The 27,273-nt window shown below is 45.3% G+C and overlaps 1 protein-coding gene across 3 annotated transcripts in view; it reads right to left on the bottom strand.

The window, feature by feature from the left end:
* Window positions 1–23,163: 23,163 nt before the first annotated feature.
* Window positions 23,164–27,273, bottom strand: part of LOC143817530 (uncharacterized) — a 129,849-nt gene continuing 125,739 nt past the window's right edge. For all 3 annotated transcript variants that reach the window (XM_077299019.1, XM_077299020.1, XM_077299021.1), the window contains one exon: window positions 23,164–24,797. In XM_077299019.1, the coding sequence (XP_077155134.1) occupies window positions 23,836–24,797 (962 nt within the window). In that variant the 3' untranslated portion in view covers window positions 23,164–23,835. The remainder of the gene's footprint in view (window positions 24,798–27,273) is intronic.

Genomic DNA, 27,273 nt, shown 5'->3' with positions numbered 1-27,273 from the left:
CCGTCTGGAAACACGGGAGTCCAAGATCTTTTCCACCACATACTCCAACTCACCCTCAACCAGCACAGGAGCAGGAGGATCAGCAGACGGAACAACCGGCACCTCATACCTCCGCAACAATGACCGATGAAAAACATTATGAATAGTAAAAGATGCTGGGAGGTCCAAACGAAAGGACACAGGATTGAGAACCTCCAGAATCCTATAAGGGCCGATAAACCGAGGCTTAAACTTAGGAGACGAGACCTTCATAGGAACAAATCGAGAAGACAACCAAACCAGGTCCCCAACACAAAGACGAGGACCGACACGCCGATGACGATTAGTGAACTGTTGAGTCTTCTCCTGGGACAACTTCAGATTGTCCACAACCTGTCCCCAAATCTGATGCATTCTATCAACCACAGCATCTACTCCAGGACAATCCGAAGACTCCAATTGACCGGACGAAAAGCGAGGGTGAAACCCTGAATTACAAAAAAATGGAGAAACCAAAGTGGCAGAACTGGCCCGATTGTTAAGGGCAAACTCTGCCAATGGCAAAAAATCAAGCCAATCGTCCTGATCAGCTGACACAAAACACCTCAAGTAAGTCTCCAAGGTCTGATTAGTACGCTCAGTCTGGCCATTAGTCTGAGGATGGAATGCAGACGAAAAAGACAAGTCGATGCCCATCCTGGCACAGAACGCCCGCCAAAATCTAGACACAAACTGAGTACCCCTGTCAGACACTATATTCTCAGGAATACCATGCAAACGCACAACATTCTGAAAAAATAGAGGGACCAGCTCAGAGGAGGAGGGCAATTTGGGCAAAGGTACCAAGTGAACCATCTTGGAAAAACGGTCACACACCACCCAGATGACGGACATCCTACGAGAAACAGGAAGGTCAGAAATAAAGTCCATAGAGATGTGCGTCCAAGGCCTCTTAGGAATAGGCAAGGGCAACAACAACCCGCTGGCCCGGGAACAGCAGGGCTTAGCCCGAGCACAAACATCACAAGACTGCACAAAAATACGTACATCTCGAGACAAGGAAGGCCACCAGAAGGACCTAGACACCAGATCCCTGGTGCCAAAAATTCCAGGATGACCTGCCAACGCGGAAGAGTGAACCTCCGAAATAACTCTACTGGTCCAGTCATCAGGGACAAACAATCTACCAGGCGGACAGCGATCAGGCCTATCCACCTGAAACTCCTGCAAAGAGCGCCGCAGGTCTGGGGAGACAGCTGACAATATCACCCCATCCTTCAGGATGCCAGTAGGTTCGGAATCACCAGGCGAGTCAGGCTCAAAACTCCTAGAGAGGGCATCCGCCCTCACATTCTTAGACCCAGGCAGATATGAAACCACAAAGTTAAATCGAGAGAAAAACAATGACCAGCGCGCCTGTCTAGGATTCAGACGCCTGGCTGACTCAAGATAAATTAGATTTTTGTGGTCAGTCAAGACCACCACCTGGTGTCTAGCACCCTCAAGCCAATGACGCCACTCCTCAAATGCCCACTTTATGGCCAAGAGCTCCCGATTTCCAACATCATAATTTCGCTCAGCGGGCGAAAACTTTCGAGAGAAAAACGCACATGGTCTCATCACTGAGCAGTCAGGACCTTTCTGCGACAAAACTGCACCTGCTCCGATCTCGGAAGCATCTACTTCAACCTGGAACGGGAGCGAAACATCAGGCTGGCGCAACACAGGAGCAGAAGAAAAGCGGCGCTTAAGCTCCCAAAAGGCCTCCACAGCCGCAGAGGACCAATTAGCAACATCAGCACCCTTCTTGGTCAAATCAGTCAAAGGTTTAGCAATGGCAGAAAAACCCGCTATGAATCGGCGATAGAAATTAGCAAATCCCAAGAATTTCTGAAGACTCTTTAGAGAAGTAGGTTGTACCCAATCACAAATAGCCTGAACCTTAACAGGGTCCATCTCCATAGATGAAGGGGAAAAAATATATCCCAAAAAGGAAATTCTCTGAACCCCAAAAATACACTTTGAGCCCTTCACAAATAGAGAATTAGCTCGTAAAACCTGAAAAACTCTCCTGACCTGTTGAACATGAGATTCCCAGTCCTCCGAAAAAATCTAAATATCATCCAAATACACAATCATAAATTTATCCAGATATTCACGGAAAATATCGTGCATAAAGGACTGAAAAACGGAAGGGGCATTCGCGAGACCGAAAGGCATTACCAAATACTCAAAATGGCCTTCAGGCGTATTAAATGCGGTCTTCCACTCATCCCCCTGCTTAATCCGCACCAAATTATACGCACCACGTAGATCGATCTTAGTGAACCACTTCGCCCCCTTTATGCGAGCAAAAAGATCAGTCAGTAAAGGTAACGGATACTGGTATTTAACTGTAATCTTATTCAGAAGTCGATAGTCGATACAAGGTCTCAATGAACCATCCTTTTTACCCACAAAGAAAAACCCTGCCCCCAGTGGAGACAAAGAGGGGCGAATATGACCCTTTTCCAAAGATTCTCTGATATACTCCCGCATAGCAGTATGTTCAGGTACAGACAAATTAAACAAGCGACCCTTAGGAAATTTACTACCGGGAATCAACTCAATAGCGCAGTCACACTCTCTGTGAGGAGGGAGAGAATCAGTTTTAGGCTCCTGAAAGACATCATAAAAATCTGACAGAAATGCTGGGATCTCAGAGGGAGTAGATGAAGAAATGGGAACCAAAGGTGCATCCCCATGAATCCCCTGACATCCCCAGCTCAGCACAGACATTGATCTCCAGTCCAAGACTGGATTATGAATTTGTAACCATGGTAATCCAAGTACTAATACGTCATGTAGATTATATAACACAAGGAAACGAATAATCTCCTGATGGTCTGGGGACAGATGCATAGTCACTTGTGTCCAATATTGTGGTTTATTGCTAGCCAAAGGTGTAGAATCAATACCCTTTAAGGGAATAGAAACCTCCAGAGGCTCTAAATCAAACCCACAACGCTTGGCAAAGGACCAATCCATGAGACTCAGAGCGGCGCCAGAATCCACATAAGCATCCACAGTAACAGATGATAAAGTACAAATCAATGTCACGGACAAAAGAAATTTAGACTGCAAGGTACCCATAGAAAAAGATTTATCAACCTTTTTATCAACCTTCTTTATGCGTTTAGAGCATGCTGATATAACATGAGCTGGATCTCCACAATAGAAGCACAACCCATTTTTGCGCCTGTAATTCTGTCGTTCGCCTCTAGACAATACACTATCGCATTGCATATGCTCTGGTGCCTTTTCAGAGGTCACCGCCAAATGATGCACAGGTTTTTGCTCAGAAGATACCGCCATATGGTGCACAGGTTTTTGCTCAGAAGATACCGCCATATGGTGCACAGATTTGCGCTCCCGTAAACGCCAATCAATCTGGATAGCCAATTTCATGGCATCATTCAGACCTGTAGGCACAGGGAACCCCACCATGACATCCTTCACGGCATCAAAGAGACCTTCTCTGAAATTAGCTGCTAGAGCGCACTCATTCCATTTAGTAAGCACCGACCATTTACGAAATTTTTGGCAGTATATCTCAGCTTCATCTTGCCCTTGAGAAAGAGCTATCAAGGCTTTCTCAGCCAAAATCTCTAAATTAGGTTCTTCATAAAGCAACCCCAAAGCCAGAAAAAACGCATCTACATTTAATAACGCAGGATCCCCTGGCGACAATGCAAATGCCCAACTTTGTGGGTCACCCCGCAATAGAGAAATAACAATTTTAACCTGTTGCGCAGGATCACCAGCAGAGTGAGATTTCAGAGACAAAAACAATTTACAATTCTCTCTGAAATTCAAAAAACGGGATCTGTCTCCGGTAAAAAATTCAGGCATAGGGATCTTAGGTTCAGACATTGGAGCACGTATAACAAAATCTTGTAAGTTCTGGACCTTTGTAGCCAGGTTATTCAGACCTGCAACCAAACTCTGTGGATCCATGATTCAAACAGGTGTAACCAAAGCCATTCAGAGATTAAGAGGAGAGGGAAAAAAAAAAGGCTGAAGACTGCAGTTTAAGCAAGGAGTACAAATAAGCACTAAGGTGCACTTTCCAAACACAGAAGGAAAAAAAACCTTTTCATATCCTTTCCTGCTTTAGTGCATAGTTTTAACACATGTGGGCCGGCCAAACTGTTATGATTTTCCCAATGGCAGGGAAATCAAAATAACAACGGACTAGCTCTCGGGTGATGGGAACTAAAGTGACCGTGACCTGAACCTGACACGACACTGGAAGTAGCCGGGGAGTGTTTCCTACGATGCCCTAGACACCACGCGCCAGCCGGAGATCTAACTACCCCTATCAGAGGAATATACAGGCCTGCCTTACCTCCAGAGATGAACCCCAAAAGGAGATAGCAGCCCCCCACAGATATTGACGGTGAGTCAAGAGGAAAAGACATACGTAGGATGAACAGCAGATTTAGCACAGTGAGGTCCGCTTACTAGATAGCAGAAGTACAGGAAAGAGTCACTTCACGGTCAACTTCAAAACACTACTCAAAAACACCATCCTGAAATTACTTTAAAACTCCAGTGACAACTCATGCCACTGGAGTGGCAATTCCAGTCCACGAGAGCTTCCAGCTACAGAGAGTCACATTGCAAAAAGCTGGACAAAAATAGAATAAACTAGAAACAAAATTCAACTTAGCTGAACAGGATCTTGAGGCAGGAGAATGCAACAGAATGCTACTGATACATTGTTGGCCGGCATCAGACCAGCAGCCAAGCAGCCTTAAATAGGAAACTCCCCTAATGGGTGTCAACAGGTGATCAAGGATAGAAGAAGGCAAATAAGTGGCACTACCATAAAACACCACCGGGGGAGCCCACAAACAGAATTCACAACACGTCTGCCTCCGTTCCTAAGAATGCAGTGAGTGAAGGACCTGCGATGACGTCGCGGTCACCGAACGCTCACGTGACCGCTCATGTTACCGCGATGTCATCGAAGGTCCTACACTCACTGCATTCTTAGGAACGGAGGCAGACGCTTGCATCGCTGAGGTCCAGCGTCCGTCGGAGGGGTGAGTATATCCATATTTTTTATTCTTTATTTTTTACATGAATATGGATCCCAGGGCCTGAAGGAGAATCTCCTCTCCTTCAGACCCTGGGAACCATCCAGGATCGCTCTGTGCACCCGTACCTGGCGTATAAGACGACCCCCGACTTTTGGGACAATTTTTAGGGTTAAAAAGTCGTCTTATACGCCGGAAAATACGGTACTATATTGTGCTGAGCACCTCGTTTCAATTGCAGGAAAATCTATGTTAGTTCTGTTTGCATTTCTGTTTTGTCTAAATACATCTTTCTGCTGCATCTTTGTTCTCAGACTGGTTTTATCCCACGCTATCTTAGTACCTACATAATTATTACAAGATACTCAGGCCATTTAGGAATCTGCTGGGATAATGTCGACTGAGACAAAGTTGGATCAGTTGTTTTCTATGATCAACTCCTTACAGAGGGACATAGAATCTCTGCAAAACAAGGTTGCTAACTGGGAGGCCAATTTTGGGCAGGCGCTGCATCAAATAACAGCATGGGCACCTTCGGGGCAGCTACTGCCAACTAGTCCTCCCAAGTTACCGCTGTTTAGATTTAATGGTGAACGCTACAAATTTTGTGGGTTTATAAATCAGTGCATTTTGTATTTTGATGTACGTGCTGCCCACTTTCACGCAATCGACCTAAAGTCTTGTGTATAATCATGTTACTTCCCGAGCTCTCGCGTGGACGAATCCACTAATTGAGACTCGTTACCCTCGCTTGAATAACCTTGATGATTTTCTTACTGCAATGTCTATGATGTTTGATGATCCAAATTGTCGCACAACAGCTGAAAGGGCATCTTTGTCTTTATGTCAGGGTAAGCTTTCTGTGGTTGAATACGCCACTGTATTTAGACGGCTGGCGGTGGATACAGTTTGGGACTGTTATGCTCAATTACCCATTTTTAAGAGGAGACTTTCTAGTACGATTAAAGACAAGTTAGCCCATGCAGATTCTCCTGAGGAGTTAGAGGCGTTCATACAGCACTGCGTGCTCATTGACATACATATTACTGAATGTAGACAGGAGAAATTTGCAGCCTTTAACCTTGTCTCTAACTCTCCCCTTCCCTCCAAAGAACTTGCAGGCAAAGCCTCTTGGGAAGCGGAACCAGTCCCTATGCAAGTGGATGCTTTACAGCGCCGTGAGAGTAACGAGCGCAGGGAGCATCGCTTTCGTGAGAGTTTGTTTTACTGCGGTCAGTCTGACCATTTCCTTATTAATTGTCTTAAGTGGCCTCGCAAGGTACTAGCCGCTGTAGGGGAACATGATAATCAGGATGATGAATGATATTTCTGAGTCCAGCTTTCTGTGAATGCTGTGTTTCATTCCCTAGCAATGACTGCCGCTCTCAAGACACGGAAAGATAAAGGTACATTGTTCCCTCCCCATTAAGATCGTGTTGTCGGGCCAATAGATCTCATGTGCAGCTATGGTGGATTCTCGAGCGGGGGGGGGTAACTTTATGGACATCACCTTTGCCAAGGAACATGGCATACTGATTCTACAGAGAACCACCCCAGTAGCCATGGAAACGGTGGATGGTTCCCCCCTAGTTTCCGGACCAGTGTATCAGGAGACGGTACCCCTGGAGATTTACATGGAGCCTAATCATCGGGAATTGCTTTCTTTTATGCTAATTTCTTGGCCACATTTTCCTTTAATTCTAGGAATTCCCTGGCTTCAGGCACAGAACCCAATCATCAACTGGGAGACCAAGGAGATCACCTTTCCACCAAAAGATACACCAGTTACAGGTCAGGTAAATACTCAGGATGTGGAATGTATCACTGAAGTATCTATGTTACCACCCATTTACAACAAATTTTCTGATATCTGTGATGAGAAAATTGCAGATAAGCTTTCTCCTCATAGACCCTATAACTGTCCTATTGAGCTTCTTCCGGGGGCGGCTATTCCATTTAAAAAATTGTACCCACTAGCAGCTCCGGAGCTGCAGGCCTTGGAAGAATACATTGATCAGAATCTGGCTAAGGGTTTCATTCGGCCCTCCTCGTTACCGGCAGGAGCACCCATCTTTTTCGTAAAGAAGGATGGAACTCTTAGATCCTGTATTGACTATCAGGAGCTCAACAAGGTAACCATTCGGAACCGTTATCTTTTACCTTTAATCACCAAATTGTTGGAGAGAGTACGACACGCCAAAATTTTTTCCTTGTTGGATCTTCGAGGAGCTTATAACCTGGTTTCGGATCCGCTCTGGGGATGAATGGAAGACGGCATTTAGATGTTTGCCCTTCTCCAAGATGGAGTCTTGTATCTTGCTCTGTTATGGAACTTCTTGTCTGTACTGTTATTCAAGTCTGGGTTGCTCCTTGCCTGAGTGTCATGGTTCCCAATGGCAAGGGAACGTAAAAAACAAATAAGTAACGAACGAGCTCTCGGGTGATGGAAACTCGAGTTGACCGTGAGCTAAATCTACCACACAACTAACAGTAGCCAGGGAGCATACCTACGGCTTCCTATATGCCACGCGCCAGCCGGAGGACTAACTACGCCTGGTAGAGGAAGAAACAGACCTGGCTTACCTCTAGGGAAATACCCCAAAAGATGATAGCAGCCCCCCACATGTAATAACGGTGAATTAAGAGGAAAAGACATACACAGTATGAAAGTAGATTTAGCAAAGAGAGGTCCACTTACTAGATAGCAGAAGGATACAAAAGAGGACTTCACGGTCAACTGAAAACCCTTTCAAAAACCATCCTGAAATTACTTTAAGACTCCTGTGTCAACTCATGACACAGGAGTGGCAATTTCAGCCCGCAAGAGCTTCCAGCTACAGAGAATTACAAAAACTGCAAACTGGACAAAAGGTACAAAACAAAAGGACAAAGTCCACTTAGCTGATCAGCAGACTAGTAGCAGGAACATGCAACCGAAGGCTCTGGTTACAATGATGACCGGCAAGGAAATGACTGGAGAGCAAGGCTAAATAGGAAACTCCCAAACACTGATGGAAGCAGGTGAACAGAAGAAGCAAAGTGCAAACAAGTCACCAGTACCACCAGCAACCACCAGGGGAGCCCAAAAAGCGGATACACAACAGTACCCTCCCCTTAAGGAGGGGGCACCGAACCCTCACAAGAACCGCCAGGGCGATCTGGATGAGCCCTATGAAAGGCACGAACCAAATCCGAGGCATGAACATCAGAGGCAGTTACCCAAGAATTATCTTCCTGACCATAGCCTTTCCATTTAACCAGATATTGAAGTCTCCGTCTGGAAATACGGGAGTCCAAGATCTTCTCCACGACGTACTCCAATTCACCCTCCACCAGCACAGGAGCAGGAGGTTCAGTAGAAGGAACCACCGGTACCTCATATCTCCGCAACAACGACTGATGGAACACATTATGGATCGCGAAAGATGCCGGGAGGTCCAAACGAAAGGAAACAGGGTTAAGAATCTCCAAAATCCTATAAGGACCGATAAACCGAGGCTTAAATTTGGGAGAAGAAACCCTCATAGGGACAAAACGGGAAGACAACCACACCAAGTCCCCAACGCGAAGGTGGGGACCAACACGACGACGACGGTTAGCAAACTGCTGAGTCCTCTCCTGGGACAATTCCAAATTATCCACCACTTGTCCCCAAATCCGATGCAACCGATCCACCACCGCATCCACTCCAGGACAATCCGAAGACTCAACCTGACCAGATGAAAAACGCGGATGAAACCCTGAATTGCAAAAGAAAGGAGAAACCAAAGTGGCAGAACTAGCCCGATTATTAAGAGCAAACTCCGCCAACGGCAGAAAGGCAACCCAATCATCCTGATCCGCAGACACAAAACACCTCAAATAAGTCTGCAAAGTTTGATTAGTTCGCTCCGTCTGGCCATTGGTCTGAGGATGGAATGCAGATGAAAAGGACAAATCAATGCCCAACCTGGCACAGACTGCCCGCCAAAATCTAGACACGAACTGGGTACCCATGTCAGAAACGATGTTTTCCGGAATACCATGCAAGCGAACCACATTTTGAAAAAACAGGGACCAACTCAGATGAGGAAGGCAACTTAGGCAATGGCACCAAATGAACCATTTTAGAAAAACGGTCACACACCACCCAGATGACACATCTTCTGAGAAACAGGGAGATCCGAGATAAAGTCCATAGAGATGTGCGTCCAAGGCCTCTTCGGAATAGGCAAGGGCAACAACAACCCACTAGCCCTAGAACAACAAGGCTTGGCCCGAGCACACACATCGCAAGACTGCACAAAAACACGCACATCTCGAGACAGGGAAGGCCACCAGAAGGATCTAGCCACCAAATCTCTGGTGCCAAAAATTCCCGGATGACCTGCCAGAGTAGAAGAATGAACTTCCGAGATGACTCTAGTGGTCCACTCGTCAGGAACAAACAGTCTACCAGACGGACAACGATCAGGTCTATCCGCCTGAAATTCTTGCAAAGCACGTCGCAAATCTGGAGAGACAGCAGACAAAACCACTCCATCCTTAAGGACACCAGCAGGTTCAGAATTCCCAGGAGAGTCAGGCTCAAAACTCCTAGAAAGAGCATCTGCTTTCACATTCCTAGAACCCGGTAAGTACGAGACCACAAAATTAAACCGGGAAAAGAACAACGACCAACGTGCCTGTCTAGGATTCAGGCGCCTGGCAGACTCCAAATAAATTAAATTCTTGTGATCAGTCAAAACTACCACCTGATGTCTGGCACCCTCAAGCCAATGACGCCACTCCTCAAATGCCCACTTCATGGCCAAAAGCTCCCGATTACCAACATCATAGTTTCGCTCGGCGGCCGAAAATTTTCGCGAAAAGAACGCACAAGGTCTCATCACTGAGCAGTCGGAACTTTTCTGCGACAAAACCGCCCCCGCTCCGATCTCAGAAGCATCGACCTCAACCTGAAAGGGAAGAGAAACATCAGGCTGGCGCAACACAGGGGCAGACAAAAAGCGGCGCTTAAGCTCCCGAAAGGCCTCCACGGCAGCAGGGGACCAATTGGCAACATCAGCACCCTCTTTAGTCAAATCCGTCAGAGGTTTAGCAACGCCAGAAAAACCAGCTATAAATCGATGATAAAAATTAGCAAAGCCCAAGAATTTCTGGAGACTCTTCGGAGAAGTAGGCTGCGTCCAGTCGTAAATAGCCCGAACCTTGACAGGGTCCATCTCAATAGAAGAAGGGGAAAAAATATACCCCAAAAATGAAATTTTTTGAACCCCAAAAACACACTTTGAACCCTTTACACACAAAGAATTCTCCCGCAAAACCTGAAAAACCCTCCTGACCTGCTGAACATGAGACTCCCAGTCATCAGAAAAAATCAAAATATCATCCAAGTACACAATCATAAATTTATCCAAACATTCCCGGAAAATATCATGCATCAAGGACTGAAAGACAGAAGATGCATTAGAAAGGCCGAAAGGCATTACCAAATACTCAAAATGGCCCTCAGGCGTATTAAATGCGGTCTTAGAGAAAGGAATAATTTACAATTATATTTGAAATTCAAAAACCGAGATCTATCTCCGGAAAACACCTCTGGTGTAGGGATTTTAGGTTCAGAAATAGGAGCATGTATAACAAAATCTTGTAAATTTTGAACCTTCGTAGCAAGATTATTTAAACCTGCAGCCAAACTCTGGACATCCATATTAAACAGCTAAGGTCAGAGCCATTCAAGGGTTAAGAGGAGGTAAGAAGCAGCTAGACAGCAATTAAGGGCTAGGCAGCAAAACTCTGAGGAAAAGGAAAAAAAAAAAAATTCCCTTCAACACTTCTTTTTCTCCTGCTTTAGCCCAAACAATTAACACTTTGTAGGCCGGTCATACTGTCATGGTTCCCAATGGCAAGGGAACGTAAAAAACAAATAAGTAACGAACGAGCTCTCGGGTGATGGAAACTCGAGTTGACCGTGAGCTAAATCTACCACACAACTAACAGTAGCCAGGGAGCATACCTACGGCTTCCTATATGCCACGCGCCAGCCGGAGGACTAGCTACGCCTGGTAGAGGAAGAAACAGACCTGGCTTACCTCTAGGGAAATACCCCAAAAGATGATAGCAGCCCCCCACATGTAATAACGGTGAATTAAGAGGAAAAGACATACACAGTATGAAAGTAGATTTAGCAAAGAGAGGTCCACTTACTAGATAGCAGAAGGATACAAAAGAGGACTTCACGGTCAACTGAAAACCCTTTCAAAAACCATCCTGAAATTACTTTAAGACTCCTGTGTCAACTCATGACACAGGAGTGGCAATTTCAGCCCGCAAGAGCTTCCAGCTACAGAGAATTACAAAAACTGCAAACTGGACAAAAGGTACAAAACAAAAGGACAAAGTCCACTTAGCTGATCAGCAGACTAGTAGCAGGAACATGCAACCGAAGGCTCTGGTTACAATGATGACCGCAAGGAAATGACTGGAGAGCAAGGCTAAATAGGAAACTCCCAAACACTGATGGAAGCAGGTGAACAGAAGAAGCAAAGTGCAAACAAGTCACCAGTACCACCAGCAACCACCAGGGGAGCCCAAAAAGCGGATACACAACACCTGAGTATTTGATGCTGGTGGCTCCTGAGCTCCTTCCCCTTGTGCTGATAAACTCCCTGCTACTTGTTACTCGGTGGTCTGCCTTGCCTCATTTAGCTGTCTGTTGGGCAGTGGTGTGAGACTTGAGCGGGACTTGTCAGCCCTTAAAGGTACCTTTTAGAGACCGTCCCTGTCTACGCTTCTTCTACGTATTATTGTACTCCCACAAACAAGTACCGTGCACACGTGTGATCAAGTTATTGCTGGACTCCCTAGTTTAAGTACTGTGTGCATTTCCACTACCCCTTGCTGGATAACCATGTTTAAGTACTGTATGCATACCCACTGATATCTTTAATGGATATCCTCGTTTAAGTGTCTCGCGCACTCCTGCGTCATATCCTTGCTGGACTAGTTCGTATTAGCGGTCGCTTTCCGCTATTCAGTTTGCTGTGATTTACTATATTGTGCTGAGCACCTCGTTTCAATTGCAGGAATATCTGTATTAGTTCTGTTTGCATTTCTGTTTTGTTTAAATACATCTTTTTGCTGCAGCTTTGTTCTCAGACTGGTTTGATCACACGCTATCAGATTTCTTAGTACCGACACAATTGTTACAGACTGTCTGCTTCCTTACCTGTTGTTCTCCATCTGGGAAGTTCCCAAAGCTTCCACTGGCTTCTCCCCATTTGAACTGCTCTATGAATGACACCCTCGAGGGCTCCTGGATGTGGAAAAGGAATCCTGGGAGGCTGAAACCACCCCCTATAGAAGCATGGTAGAGCATGTCACCCAGCAAGAGAGGATTGCCAACATCATGCCCAGTGTGAAGGAGCACCTTCTCAAGGCTCAGGAAGCTCAGTCCAGGGTGTATAATAGGTCAGCCAGGGTAAGACAGTTCAACCCAGAGGATCGAGTACTTGTGCTGGTACCCACGCTGGAGACCAAATTCCTCGCCACGTGGCAGGGTTCCTATGAGGTGGTGGAGAAAGTTGGTGAGGTCAACTGCAAAATCCAACAACCGGGGAAGCGGAAGCCCTACTAGGTATACCATGTGAACCTGGTTAAGCCATGGCAGGAAAGAACCCGTGGAAGCTCCTTGTCTGATGTCGGTGCGGAAGGTGTTAAGGTGGCCGACATCTTGTCTCGCTCTCAGAAGCAGCAGTGCCGATAGTTGCTACAGCACAAGAGACCTGTTCTCAGATCTTCCAGGATGTACAAAGGTCATAGAGCCTGACGGAGCCTCATGTCCGGGTCAACTTAAAGCATACCGGATTCTCGAAGCATGCCGAGAGGTGATCTCCAGGGAAGTGAAGCTGATGCTGAGCTTGGGAGTCATCGAGGAATCCAAGAGTGGCTGATCCAGCCCAATAGTACTAGTGCCAAAGCCAGATGGGGAATGGTGATTCTGCAATGACTATTGGAAGCTGAACAAGGTTTCTAAGACTGATGCCTACCCAATGCCCTGGGTCGATTAATTAATTGAGGCTAGGGCCGGCTCCATACATCACTATCCTTGACCTCAAATTGGCAAATTCCCATGTCCCAGGGCGCCAAAAAGAAGACTGCATTCTCAACACCAGATGGATGCTTCCAATACACAAGGATGCCGTTAGGGTTGCAAGACGCTCCAGCAACATTCCAGAGAGCCATGGACCAGATCCCAGCTCCCCACAAGAGGTATGCAGTGGCCTACCTAGACGATATTGTATTCTTCAGCCAGGATTGGGGAAGCCATCTGAGCAAGGTCCAGATGGAATTTGATGCTCCATGGAAGGTGGGGTTTTCCATAAACCCAAAGAAGTGTGCCTTGGGAATAGAGAAAGTGATATACTTGGGCTATGTTGTAGGCAGGGGTGAAATAAAACCCCAGATAAAGTGGAGGTGATCCAGGGCTGGCCCCAAGCCCTCTCAAAGTAATGGGTCAGGGCGTTACTGGGCATTGTGGGATACTACCTCCGGTTCAGCCCAAACTACGCCATGGTAGCCACCTCTCTGATGGATCTCCTTAAAGGGACGAAGTTGGCTATGGCTAAGTGGTCTCCAGAAGCTGAGACGGCCTTCCAGGAACTGAAGCTGGCCCTATGTAAACAGCCGGTGCTGGTAGCACCTGATTTTCCCAAGGAGTTTGTGGGCCAGACGGATGCATCGGATGTTGGGCTGGGTGCTGTGTTCTCTCAAGAGGTAAATGGGGAAGAGCACCCCATAATGTATCTTAGCCAGAAGTTGTCATCTTGCAAGAAGAACTATTCCATAGTGGAAAAGGAATGTTTAGCCATCAAGTGGGCCTTGGACTCCCTAAGGTACTATCTTTTAGGCAGGAGGTTCAGACTAGTGTCAGACCATGCCCCACTGAAGTGGATGAGGAAAAAGAAAGGAAACAATGCCCAAGTGACCAGGTGGTTTCTAGCCCTTCAGGATATTAACTTCCATGTGGAGCATAGGTTAGGGAATGCTGCTACGACATCTCTCTCTCAATGACAGAGATGGCTCCCACCTCCATGGGTTCTGTAGGCTAAGCAGTGTCCCCTGAGCTGGAGTATAAAGGGGTTTCCTGCTGTATCACTCCTCTGGCACAGAGCCTATAGTCCATATGGACAGCCTCAGACATGGCATCCTCCAGGGTATCCGAGGGAGGATGCAAGGCCAAAGCATCCTGCAAACTGTTGGACAGGCCTCTGCGGAACAGCCCTCTTAAGGCAGCATCATTCCAGGATATCTCAGCCGCCCAACATCTGAATTTGGAACAAAAGCACTCTGCTGAGTGCTTTCCCTGTGTCACACTCATCACCATATCCTCACCCAGACGAACTCTATCAGTCTCATCATAAATATGTCCAAGCGCCTCAAAAAACTGATCCAGACACGTTCTGGAGTGGAGGGAGGGAGAGAGAGAGAAAAAGCCCAAGCCCGTGGAGCCCCCCTTAATAAAGAAATAATAATTCCCATCCTCTGGCTTTCATTTGCAGAGGCATGCGGATGCAGAGAAAAACAATTTACACCCCTCTTTGAACACCCTGAATAATTTTTTATCCCCAGGAAAGGTGTCAGGCAACTTAACAAGTGGTTTGGGGAGATTAAGGTGTCACGATGGGGGCCTGACCTGACTGCCTGGGAGAGAAGACATGGCTTGCAAGAGCTCCTGTTAAAATCAGTGATTTTTAAAGAATAAGTGAGCTCCTGGCTAAAAATTGCTCATCAGTTGGGCTAACCTCATCCTGTAATCTCTGGGGTTGAAGTTAAGACTGAAAAGAGACTCCTTGCTACCCCTGTTCCAACGAAAGGACATATTGGGCAGGCCCACCTGTCACGATAATGTATAAAATGGAGTTGTATTTTTCATTTTCCCTGTTATATGCACACTGTGGGCTCTGACCCCCCTTCTCTTTTTGCTTCTGCTGCTGTGTGTGTGAATTCTAAACCTCTCATTCCCTCCCACCACAAGAATGTTTACGACCTCTGTAGCTGCAATAGACAATTCTCCCATCTAGTACCAGCTGAAACTGGTGTAGTCTCTCTCAAAAGACATGATGTTCTTCGTTCTATTATAGTAAGATACCGATTTGGGCTAGAAAACTACGGAGTACATATTGCGAATTCCCATCGGTAGATCTGTCAATCACTGTAAGCGCTAGCAGCTAAACATGAGTACAAAGTGCAGATTTCTCCTGAACCGTGTGGACCAACTAGTCCAAGTGCGGTATCATTAGAAAGCAAATTTTAATATAAGATGAATGATGGGGGTGCTGTGACTCTGCCATGTCTGAAGCCAAGATATGAGAATTATAAGTATTGTTGGTACAATCTGTAACTTTGAGGAGAGGGGAGGTTGAAGGTAAACCAGCCCCTGTAGTGATGTCACAAGCCTGCAGGTATAAGTGACTGCACTCAACCCAGCCTTCATTCTTGCCTGGGATTTCACTACAGAAAGACCTCCTGATGCACTGGGTTATTTGGCTCCGCCTACCAGCATGGTTAGCTGACATGATCTAAGCAAATGTGAGTTTTATCTTTCTTTAATCCATGTTTATTTTTATAATTGCTGTACCGACTTTAAATTGTCTCATATTGTAAAATCTTGATATACCTTTTATAAACACTGCCTAATCTTTTTATGGAGTAAAAGTTATAATGTTTACTAGTTTTGTTCCCTTGCTCTAAAACATACCCTAAGTCTTCTGAAGTTAATTACGCTAGTAATTTGGGTTGGCTCAAACCCCTCTCTGTGAGAAATCTGAGCTGGTGGCAGCGAAGTGTGTTCTGGGCTAGGTGGGTACCGCTGGCAGCGACGGAACGGGGTTTTATAAGCTATTGTCTGCCTGCGGCCTGAGCATTTATAATTCCATCGCTGCAGCGTGCCTGCTAGCCAGTCCACAGTGAAGCGGCCCGTCCGGCGACTAATTATCCCAGGTGTAGTTCCCTGACTGACCTGAGGGTAAGGGGGGTGCCGGAGAGCTGCAAGTTCCGAAGCGGAACTGGAAAGCGGGATATACATAAATCCCTGCAGTTCGTGATATTGTAGCAGCAGTGGGATAACTAAAATAAGCCCCTGCGGTAAGTTGATAGGTCAATAGCCTTGTTTGTGTTTTCATCACATGGTAGGAGTGGAGGAATAACTAAGATAAGGCCCCCTGCACATGTGATAGCCGTGTGCTGGTCAAAGGTCACCCACGATCCGTGACCTATTGGTGTCGGCACGGTGGGAATCGTGACACCGACAGAGAAAGGATGGATGCCATCCATCTGACATAAGGAGCTGCTGCTGAAGGCAGGCTACAACCAGTGGTCTTTATCACAGAGGTACTGCCAGACTTTCATCCTTCCTTCCCCCCACCTGCACTGACTGGCCATCTTGCCTTAAAAATCGTGTCAATCAGTTCACTGGTACGTCCCCGTTCTTCTGCAACTATGGGTTTCACCCTCACTTTGGTGAGTTTTCCCGGCGGTATTCAGGGTGTCCAGGGGCTGATTTGGCCTTTCTGCAGTTAGGAGAGATCTGGAGGGAGGTTCAGAGAAACATTGGGGAGGCTCAGGGCAAGTATACATTTTGTGCCGATAAACGACGTTCTGTGGGGCCAACTTACCAACTGGGGGATAAGATATGGTTTTCCACTTAGAATATTAGATTGAGGATTCCCTCTGCTAAGTTGGGTCCCAAGTTTATTGGCCCTTATGAAATTTTAGAGGTGGTTAATCCTGTGGCCTTCCGTCTGCGCTTGCCTCCGTCATTGCGGATCCCCAATGTATTCCATAAGGCGCTTCTGAAGCCCGCGGTGCCTTCCGCAGGTGAGTCTCCCCTGCACCCACTGTCTGTTGTGGTTGATGGCCAGACCGAGTATGAGGTGGAATGGGTGGTGGATTCTTGTAAGCTCCGCCGTTCACTACAGTACTTGGTCCATTGGAAAGGTTACGGTCCTGAGGACCGGTCGTGGGTGCCGGCGCGTTCGGTCCATGCAGATCGACTGGTCCGGGCCTTTCGGGTTTCTTATCCAGGGAAGCCTGGGGGTCCGGTGGCCCCCCATTGAGGGGGGTACTGTCATGGTCCAGTCCTGAGTTTGTTTTCAGCTGTCTTGTCTCTGGACTGGTCATGTGGGAGTTAATCCCCTCTGCCTCGTTATGGAGCTGGCTGAGCTATTTCAGTCCTCTGCAGCCTGTGAGCCAGTGTCAGCTATAGTTCAAGCTTCCCAGCTGGAGCCCCTGACCTGTATTCCTGTTAGTGATCCTGGTTCCTGTGATTGCCTGCACCCGTGTATGACTTAATCTGATTTCTGGACTTCACCCCTTGTTTTCCGTCTTTGATACCACGTTTCCTGACTGGCTTCGACTCTGGTCTGGCTTATATTCTGACTTCTTCTTACGTCTCACGTTTTGGTTACCACATCTCATGTTTTTGGTTACCACGTTTTGGTTACCACTTCTTGTTTGTCCCCGACTATTCCTCTGACTCCCCGTTTACTGCGCTGACCTCTCTGTGTATGACCTTGGCTTTTCTGACTTCGCTTTCATTACCTGTGGCACCTGTGTTGTTGTGTGTACAACCTCTTTTCCCTCACCAGCACCCCCTGGTGGAGGTTGCACTATTCAGCACTGCAGCAGCACATTACAAAAACTGTGGCCGACAGCACTTTTATGCAATCCTAAAAAGACGGACACCATCGGATCACAGGTTAGACGGCGTCCACAGTGCCTCCATCTGCTTCATTATAGGGAATCTTACATCGGGGGTTCTGTCTGAATTACGTATTTCAGAGATTTACATGGAAACCCTGGTGTAAGCGCTCAGCTTAAGGGAGCAGGGTAAATGTGCGCCGAGCCTTACTGCGATCTTTGGAAGGCAGAATGAAAAAATCAACAGCATGTGAAGAATTGGTTTTCTTTATTTTTTATGCTGTTCCTCGTGCAGGTGATTAGGCGACTTTATTCTTCGGGTCGGTGTCATTACAGCGATACCAGTTTTATATTGGGTTTTTATGTTTGGCTGCTGTCACACACTAAAAAACTAATTTTTGCATCACCATATTTTGAAAGCTATAATTTTTTTCATATTTTTGTCGACAGAGTTATGTGTCGGCTTGGTTTTTGTGGGACAATTTGACATTTTTATTGGTACCATTTTCGGGCACGTGACATTTTTTGAACGCCATAACATTTTTTGAATGCTTTCTATTCTGATTTTTGGGACAGAATGAACTAAAAACAGCAATTCAGGAATTGCTTTTTTTTTTTTTAATACCGTTCCGCGTGTGGTAAAATTGGTAAGGCAGCTTTATTCTTCGGGTTAGTACGATTACAGAGATACCTCATTTATATTTTCTCTAGTAGCCCTCCACAACAGCACACCTGGAGGATGTTACCCCTTTCCTAATAGGAACAGGAAATGACAGAGGTTAAATAACCCCTCCCTCATCCTCCCCCTCAGTGTCTTTTCCTGTCCCTACTAGGGATGAAGAGGTCATCCCAGGTGTACTGTGGCGGCAGAGGTCACCGGGGGGGGGGGGTAAAAGCTTGGTGATGCCGGGCAGCTGGGGAGCAGACTTACCTCTCTTCCCTGAGTGCTGCTCTCGTCTCCTCCGGACTCGGGACTTCTGCCACCAGTCCACACCTTCAGGGCAAGGTCTGGGGGCATTTTTCGGCTGGAGGCCTCTCGGAGCTCTCCAGCCCTTCTCTTCCTCCGGCGGTGTGCGCGCGACGCGAGGACTTCCGGTCTGAAGCCAGCGGCAGGATGTGACGTCAGACGCTGGTCAGCTTCAGCGGATAGGAAGGTCCTTTTGCATTCCACGCTTGAACGCACGATAGAAACCGCGTGATGTCGGCGGCCTCCCCCCACACACACATCCGGACATCGGAGGAGGTCCTCTGGCCAGGAGGACAGGTGCTGCGGTCCGGTTGCCTATTTAAGAGCCCCGGACAAGAAGACATCTCAGGTAGGACCACTGTAGTGAAAATCATGGAGATGTCCACTGCCTCACGATCTGCATCTGCAGATCCCAGCACCATCCTGGCCCCAGTAAGTAGTCTGGCTCTGGGTGTCCACTCCCTGATGTGGGTTACAATCTTATGATTCCTTTACCCCTTTATTTCAGGGGGACAAGGAACCCGCATCAGGAGGCAAATCTAAAGCTACGCGCAAATGCGCAGTTTGTATGAAAAAGCTGTCCTCTTCGTACAAGAAGGCATTGTGCAAAGAGTGCACAGAGGAAATAATCAGGGAAGAGCAGCCATCTGTCATGGAAGAGATTAAAGGCTTAATCCAGCACGAGATTAAAACCTCTCTGGCCACCCTTTCCCAACCCACACTCTTTCCTAGTGTCCCTCCGGAAGCTAAGAAAAGCTTAATCCAGAGAATGAAGGGCATGAGGACTCTCGGGGATACGTCGGATGATCTTCCAGAAGAGGGTGAATTATCCCTAGACTCGGAGACTTCCCAGTAGGAGAGATATTACTTCTCCTCGAGTGACATAGAACTCCTTACAGCAGTAAGGAAGACTATAGAGATTGAGGAAGAGAAAACAGTGCCAGCAAAAGAGGTTGGGGAGCCACGGTAGAGCAGCACATATTTCAGGGATACTGGCCAACCGAGATAAGCCAACGATCCTCGAACTTCAGAGAACTGAAGGCGGTAGAGGAGGTCCTCAAAGCAGCAGTAACTCTTGTTCAGAATTCCCATATCAAAATATACTCGGACAACATGACAACAGTTGCCCACCTTCGCCATCAGGGAAGTACAAGATACGAGGATCTAAAAACAATATCAGCCAGAATATTTTTGTGGGCCGAAGAACACATTCTCTCACTGTCTGCCTTACACATAAAAAGAGAAATAAATATACAGGCCGACTTCCTGAGCAGAACAAAGATCCATCCAGGAGAATGGAATCTAGACCCGGAAGTTTTTCAAATACTGACCAGAAGGTGGGGACACCCAGAGGTGGACCTGTTCGCAAATGGTGAGCACAAAGGTAAACCAGTATTTCTCACTGGATCCAACCAATCCTGGGCTGGGTGTAGACGCTTTGGCCCAACCATGGACATTCACACTGGCTTATGCTTTCCCTCCATTACCGATTCTACCAAGAGTCCTACAAAAGATAAGGACAGAAAGGGTCAGGGTAATCCTGGTGGCTCCATTTTGGCCCAAAAGAAGCTGGTTCGGGACCCTCATCAGCCTAAAAGTAGATGGACCGATAGAACTACCTCCGGTCAAGAACCTTCTCTATCAGGGGCCAATACTTCATCCAGATCCCTAGAGATTACACCTGCACGCCTGGCTTCTGAATTCTCAATTCTGAGGACCAGAGGGCTATCAAAAAAGGTCATTAAGACACTACAAAAGAGCCGGAAGAAGGTAACCAATTCCATCTACCAAAAAATATCGAAGACCTTTATTACATGGAATGCTCCCGAACGGCCTAATCCAGACCGGCCGAACCTAGCCAGAATCTTGAATTTTTTACAGGATGGGCTGGAAAAAGGTATTAGACCCAGCACCCTCAAGTTACAGGTGGTGGCCCAAAGCTCGTATTTTGACCAATCTTTAGCCGACCACAGATGGATAAGATTTATGACGGCAGCATCCCGCATATCTCCAAGGTCTATAAATATAGTCCCATCCTGGGACCTCAATATAGTCTTGAAGGGACTTACACTTCCACCTTTTGAGCCCTTGTCATCAATAAACATGGATAAACTCACCTGGAATACCACCTTCCTGGTAGCAATAACTACAGACAGGAGAGTAGGGGAACTACAGGCCCTGTCAATCAATGAGCCCTACATGAAGATTCTACAAGACAGGCTTATCCTGCGATTGGATCCATCCTTTCTCCCAAAAGTCATCTCTGATTTCCACAAGTCGCAGGAGATAATTCTCCCCTCCTTCTATCAGGAACCAAAGAGTGAGGAAGAAGAACAATTCCATACTTTGGATGTTCGGGAGAATGGTAATCTCTATTATCTCCAAGCTTCAGAGAAAATCAGAAAGGATCAAAACCTGTTTATTCATCTTCACGGCCAGAATAAAGGGAAAACTTCCAAATCTACAACTGCCAACTAGATCAAGAGAGCAATCTTGGAGGCTTATCGGATCCAGGACCTTCCGCCACCAGAAAATTTCACAGCCCATTCTACCAGAGCAACAGCTGTCTCCCGGGCTGAGAAAGCCAGTGCTTCCATCGAGCAACTATGCAGAGCTGCAACATGGTCCTCGGTTCATACGTTTTCCAAACATTACAGGCTAGACCTGATGTCAAAAGAAGACTTAGCCTTTGGAGAAAAAGATCTTAGAGCTATAGTCCCTCCCTAAATGTTACTCTTGGGTACTGCTCCAGGTGTGCTGTCGTGGGGGGGTTACTAGAGAAAATAGAATTAGACTTACCGGTAATTCGGTTTCTAGTAACCCACCACGACAGCAGGAGTAATCCCTCCATTTGCTTAATATACGTTCTGAAAGAATAAATATAATTTGAAGCATTCCTTCTCCTGTGGTCCTTTATAATAGCACCGTAGGGAAGGATGAGGGAGGGGTTATTTAACCTCTTTGTCATTTTCTGTCCCTATTAGGAAAGGGGTAACATCCTCCAGGTGTGCTGTCGTGGTGGGTTACTAGAAACCGAATTACCGGTAAGTCTAATTCTATTATTTTTATGTTTTGGAGCTTTTACACAATAAAAACTATTTTATAGAAAAAATTATTTTTGCATTGCTTTATTCTGAGAGCTATAACTTTATTTTTCTTCTGATTGAGCTGTATGGCAGCTTGTTTTTTCACGAGACAAGATAACGTTTTCAGCGGTACCATTTTTATTTACATCGGTCTTTTTGATCGCATTTGATTGCACTTGTTGTTTGGCGGTATGATGTATTGTATTGGCGGTATAAAGTATTGTTTTTTGTCTAGATTTTTATTTTTTAGGGTGTTCACTGAAGGGGTTAACTAGTGGGACAGTTTTATAGAGCTGGTCGTTACGGACACCGCGATACCAAATATGTGCACTTTTATTGTTTTGTTTTTTTTAATTACTGACATAAATAAGTGTATTTATTGGAAAAATATACTGTACATATTTTTTGCTTTATTTAGGGATATTTAAAAAAATAATATTTACATTCTAATATATTTTTTTTTACATTGGGACATCACTATATAATGTCAAATTGCTGATCTGTTGTTCTGCACTGCAGAGTATCAGATCAGGATCTGACAAAGAAGGAGGCATGCCGGCGCCTGAGAGCAGGCGCTCTCAAGCCACCTTCACTGCAGGACCCCGCTGCCATCTTAGTGCCAGGTCTCCCCATTGAGACCCTCAGGCCATCGCGATCGCATTGCGATGTCCTGATGGAAGCGCGCAGGGAGCCCCCTCTCCACGCAGTGCTTCTCCATGCCACTGTCACTACTGACAACGGCATTAGAGGGGTTAAATGCCTGCAATCTGTGCTAGCACCGATCGTGGGCGTTGGTGCGGGGTGTCAGCCGTCACATACAGCTGACACCCACACCCCATTGCCATGGTACTTAGCGTGAGGCCGCGCGATCGTGCCGCCATAGATATACTGCTCTTTGCGGGAAAGAGTCTCCGGCAAAGCAGTATATGAATGGCGCATGTCAGGAAGGGGTTAATCATATGTGACAAGTGTTTGGTCATCAAATGTCTCATGCACACCGTACTGTAATATTGTACTGTCAGATTTTATCCTACATAGTTTGGTGTCGTCAGCAAAGAATAAGAATCAGACTGACACTTTACTCTCAATCCATCCATAAGGTCATTAATAAAGGAGTTAAAAAAATCGGTCCTAGCACAGATCCCTGCGGTGCGTGGTTCCCACTGCTCCCAGTACAGATCCCTGCTGCTCCCATTACAGATCCCTGCTGTCTCCACTGCTCCCAGAACAGATCCCCAGAGTCCGTACTCCCGGTAGATCCCCACGGCCCCCCCTGCTTCCTGTACAGATCCCCACGGTCCCCACTGCTTCCGGCACAGATCCCTGCGGTTCCCCACTGCTCCCGATACAGATCCCCACGGTCACCACTGCCCCCGGGTACAGATCCCCACTGTTCCCAGCACAGAGCCCTGGGGTTCCCCACAGCTGATTATATCCTATTTAGAGAACATACTATTTATGATGACTCTTTGTTTTCTGTCATTTAGCCAATTCCTTACCCATCTGCATATAGCTTCCCCAGTCCCGGCATCTGTAGCTTCAGTATAAGGCTGTTATGTGGTACAGGATCAGATGTATTAGCAAAGTCCACATAAATTACATCAGCCACGTTACCTACATCCAGATCTGCACTTACCTCCTCATAGAAACATAACATGTTGTCAGACACAACGTATATTTCATGAATCTGTGCTGGTTGTCAGTTATAATATTGTCTGCAGTCATCTCTTATAATAACTTCATATATGTCACCCTGCTGATATCAGGCTTACCAGACAGTAGTTGCCTGGATCCACCTTCTTACCTTTCTTAAATATTGGTACCATGTGAGCCTCCTCCAATCCAATACTGGTATTTACCTGATAGCGATTTGAATGATTAAGTCCCTTGTGAGACTAAAATCCTTTAATTTGCATCAGAATACTTTAGAGTGTCATGAATTTCTCTTAACATACATTGTGGATTTGAATATCCTTCCACTAGGTAGCACTCACTGACTCCAATGCGGAATTTAACATTAAGATTATCAACATAAAAACCATCAAAATGCCTCTCCTGTGTGAGTTCTCTGATGTCTAACAAGACCCGATTTATAAGTAAAGCAGCTTCCACATTCTAAACATGAATACGGCTTCTCCCCTGTGTGAGTTCGCTCATGTTTAACAAGACGCGATTTATCTTTATAACATTTCCCACATTCAGGGCATGAATATGGCTTCTCCCCTGTGTGACTTCTCTCGTGTAGAACTAGATGTGCTTTATTTGTAAAGCGTTTCCCACATTCTGAACATGTAAATGGTTTCTCTCCTGTGTGAATTCTCTGATGTGTAACAAAATTTGATTTATCTGTAAAACATTTCCCACATTCTGAACATGAATACGGCTTCTCTCCTTTGTGCCTTTTCTCATGCTGATTTAGACCTGATCTACGAGTAAAGCATTTCCCACAAAGTGAACATGGAAATGGCTTCTCTCCTCTGTGACTTCTCTCATGCTTTATCAGACTTGATTTATGTGTAAAACATTTCTCACATTCTGAACATGAAAATGGTCTCTCTCCTGTGTGAATAAATTTGTGTACAACCAGACTTGATTTATGAGTAAAATATTTCCCACATTCTAAGCATGGAAACGGCTTCTCTCCTGTGTGAGTTCTCCCATGTGTTACTAGATTTGATTTCTGGGTAAAACATCGACCACACTCAAGGCATTTATACGTCTTTTTTACTGTGTGACTTCTTTTGTTTGTAAGGAGACCGTAGCTGTGTGCACAGTGGTTCTTTCCACATTCTCCCAGCTGAAGTCTTTTACTTATACTTGAAGTAGCAATCTGTGATTGGTCAGGAGGTGTGTCGGGATTATATGGCAGATCTGTAGTGTCAAATGCTTGATGCTCATTCAGGGGGATGAGGTTTTCCGCCGGAGAGTGCTGCATGCTATCTTCTTCTGCTTTATAGCTCAGTGATAACATGACATCTCCCTCAGAGATGTTACTGGGTTTTCCTGTTAGGAGTAAAAATTATAAAATTGATTTCATGATTCAGATAAACATATGATTCTTGTTCTGCAATTGGTTTGCTTGAAGCTATAATTGCAATCATTGGTAATATAAGAGATTAGGCAACATTTGTGTAAAATGTGTGAGTCACTGGCAGGGTGGTAGAAAGGAGATATGTGTCACTGCACTTAACGGCGTCAGTGATATGAAACCAGAACATTTTTTTCTCCAGCACACTACGTGTTGAGAGGGTTAAGTTGCATAAAAGAGCTGGTTTTATGTGGACCCTCATAGAGCGGGCAGACGTGCCAGGACCTGCGTGAGGTCATAATCATGTGATCAATCACATGATGGAAATCAGAGGCGCAGGTTTAAATAACCGAGCTCTAAAGGCAGTCGGTGTTCAGCTAGCCAGGAGAAAGGAGTCTCCAGAGGCTTTGTGGCTTGGTGGGCACAGACTGAACCTGTGCTGCTTCAGAGCAGCTGGATAATAAACCAACAAAGACTTAAAGAGACAGTCTACCCAGATTTCCTACCTCTCTGTGCAGCCACGTGAGTGAACTACCACAAATCCTTCTATTTTTTGCCAATTAAAACATATTTTGGACCTGGATTTTCTAGGCACATTTTATTAGGAAAGGTTCTTGTCTGTACAGAACATGTCTACTGGTTGATACAAAATGGCCAAATTTTAAAATCACAAATCTGAAAATTGTCATGTGCATTTGAACTCGGCCCCCTGTAATCTGATACACCTAACTAAAATCCTGAGTGGCCACTTCCCCTTTTATTTTTAAAATATGTAGAAAACCATGTGCAGTATGTCCTTTACACGTTCCAAATAGTTGATACTTTGTGTTGGTATCACATAAAATCCCAATAAAATACATTTACGTTTGTGGATGTAACGTGAAAATGAGGAAAAAGTCATGAGGTATGAACACTTTTTCAAGGCACTTTATTCATTATCACAAACCTATAACATATAGGTGTATAGTCATTATTATACCCCTGCAATATCACTGTGTATAGGCATTATTACACCCCTGTGATATCACTGTATATAGTCATTATTACACCCCTGTGAGGTCACTGTGTATAGTCATTATTACATCGTTGTGATATCACTATATATAGTCATTATTACACCTCAATGATACTATACAGTGATATCACAATTACACCCCTGTGATATCACTGTCTAACCATTAGAAAAATATTTAGAATTGAGAGTCCTCAGTGGTTGATACCTTTTAATGGCTAACTGAAAAGATGGTAACAAATTGCAAGCTTTCCAGACAACACAGGTCTCTTCATCAGGCAAAGACTTTCTATCTAGTGGCTAACACGGTACCAAGATATATATCTTTCCTGTCTAACCATTATTACACCCGTGTGATAACACTGCACAGGCATTATTACACCACTTGGATAACACTGTGTATAGCCATTATTACATCCCTGTGATATCACTGTATATATCCATTATTTCATAGCTGTGATAACATTGTGTATAGGCATTATTACACCCCAGCGATATTATTATTATTCATTTATATAGGATCATTAATTCCATGGTGCTGTACATGAGACGGGGGATACATACAAAGTTATAGATATCGTGTACAGTAAACAAATTTATGATAACAGATTGGTACAGAGAACACTGAATAGTCAGTATTGCACCATTGTGATATCACTATGTATTGTCATTATTACACCCATATATCACCATAAATAGTCAATATTACACCCGTGAGGTCACTATGTATAGTCATTATTACACCCATGTGAGGTCACTGTGTATAATCATTATTACACCCCTGTGATATCACTGTGTATAGTCATTATTACACCCCTGTGGTAACACTGTATCGTCATTATTACACCCTGTGATATCAATGTATATATTCATATTACACTTCTGTGATAACACTGTGTATAGGCATTACATCCCTGTGATACCACTATATAGTCATTATTGCACCACTCTGATATCACTGCATATTCATTATTACACCCCTGAGATAACACTGTATAGACATTGTTACACGACTGTGATATCACTATGTATAGTCAGTATTACACCCCTGCGATATAAATATGTATAGTCATTATTACACCCCTGTGAGGTTACTGTGTATAGTCATTATTACAGCCCCATGATGTCACTGTGTATAGCCATTATTCCACCCCTGTGAGGTCACTGGGTATATTCATTATTACATCCCTGTGATATCACTGTGTATAGTCATTATTACACCACTCTGATATCACTGTATAATCATTATTACACCCCTGTGATATCACTGTGAATATTCATTATTACACCCCTGTGAGGTCACTGTGTATAGGCATTATTACAGCCCTGAGATATCACTGTATAGTCATTATTACACCACTCTGATATCACTGTATAATTATTACACCCCTATGATAACATTATTACACCCCTATGATAACATTGTATCGTCATTATTA

This window comes from Ranitomeya variabilis, chromosome 3 (assembly GCF_051348905.1).
Source record: "Ranitomeya variabilis isolate aRanVar5 chromosome 3, aRanVar5.hap1, whole genome shotgun sequence".
Lineage (NCBI taxonomy): Eukaryota > Metazoa > Chordata > Amphibia > Anura > Dendrobatidae > Ranitomeya > Ranitomeya variabilis.
The sequence above is the reverse complement of the archived record's forward strand: the minus strand, read 5'-3'. Positions and strand labels throughout refer to the sequence as shown.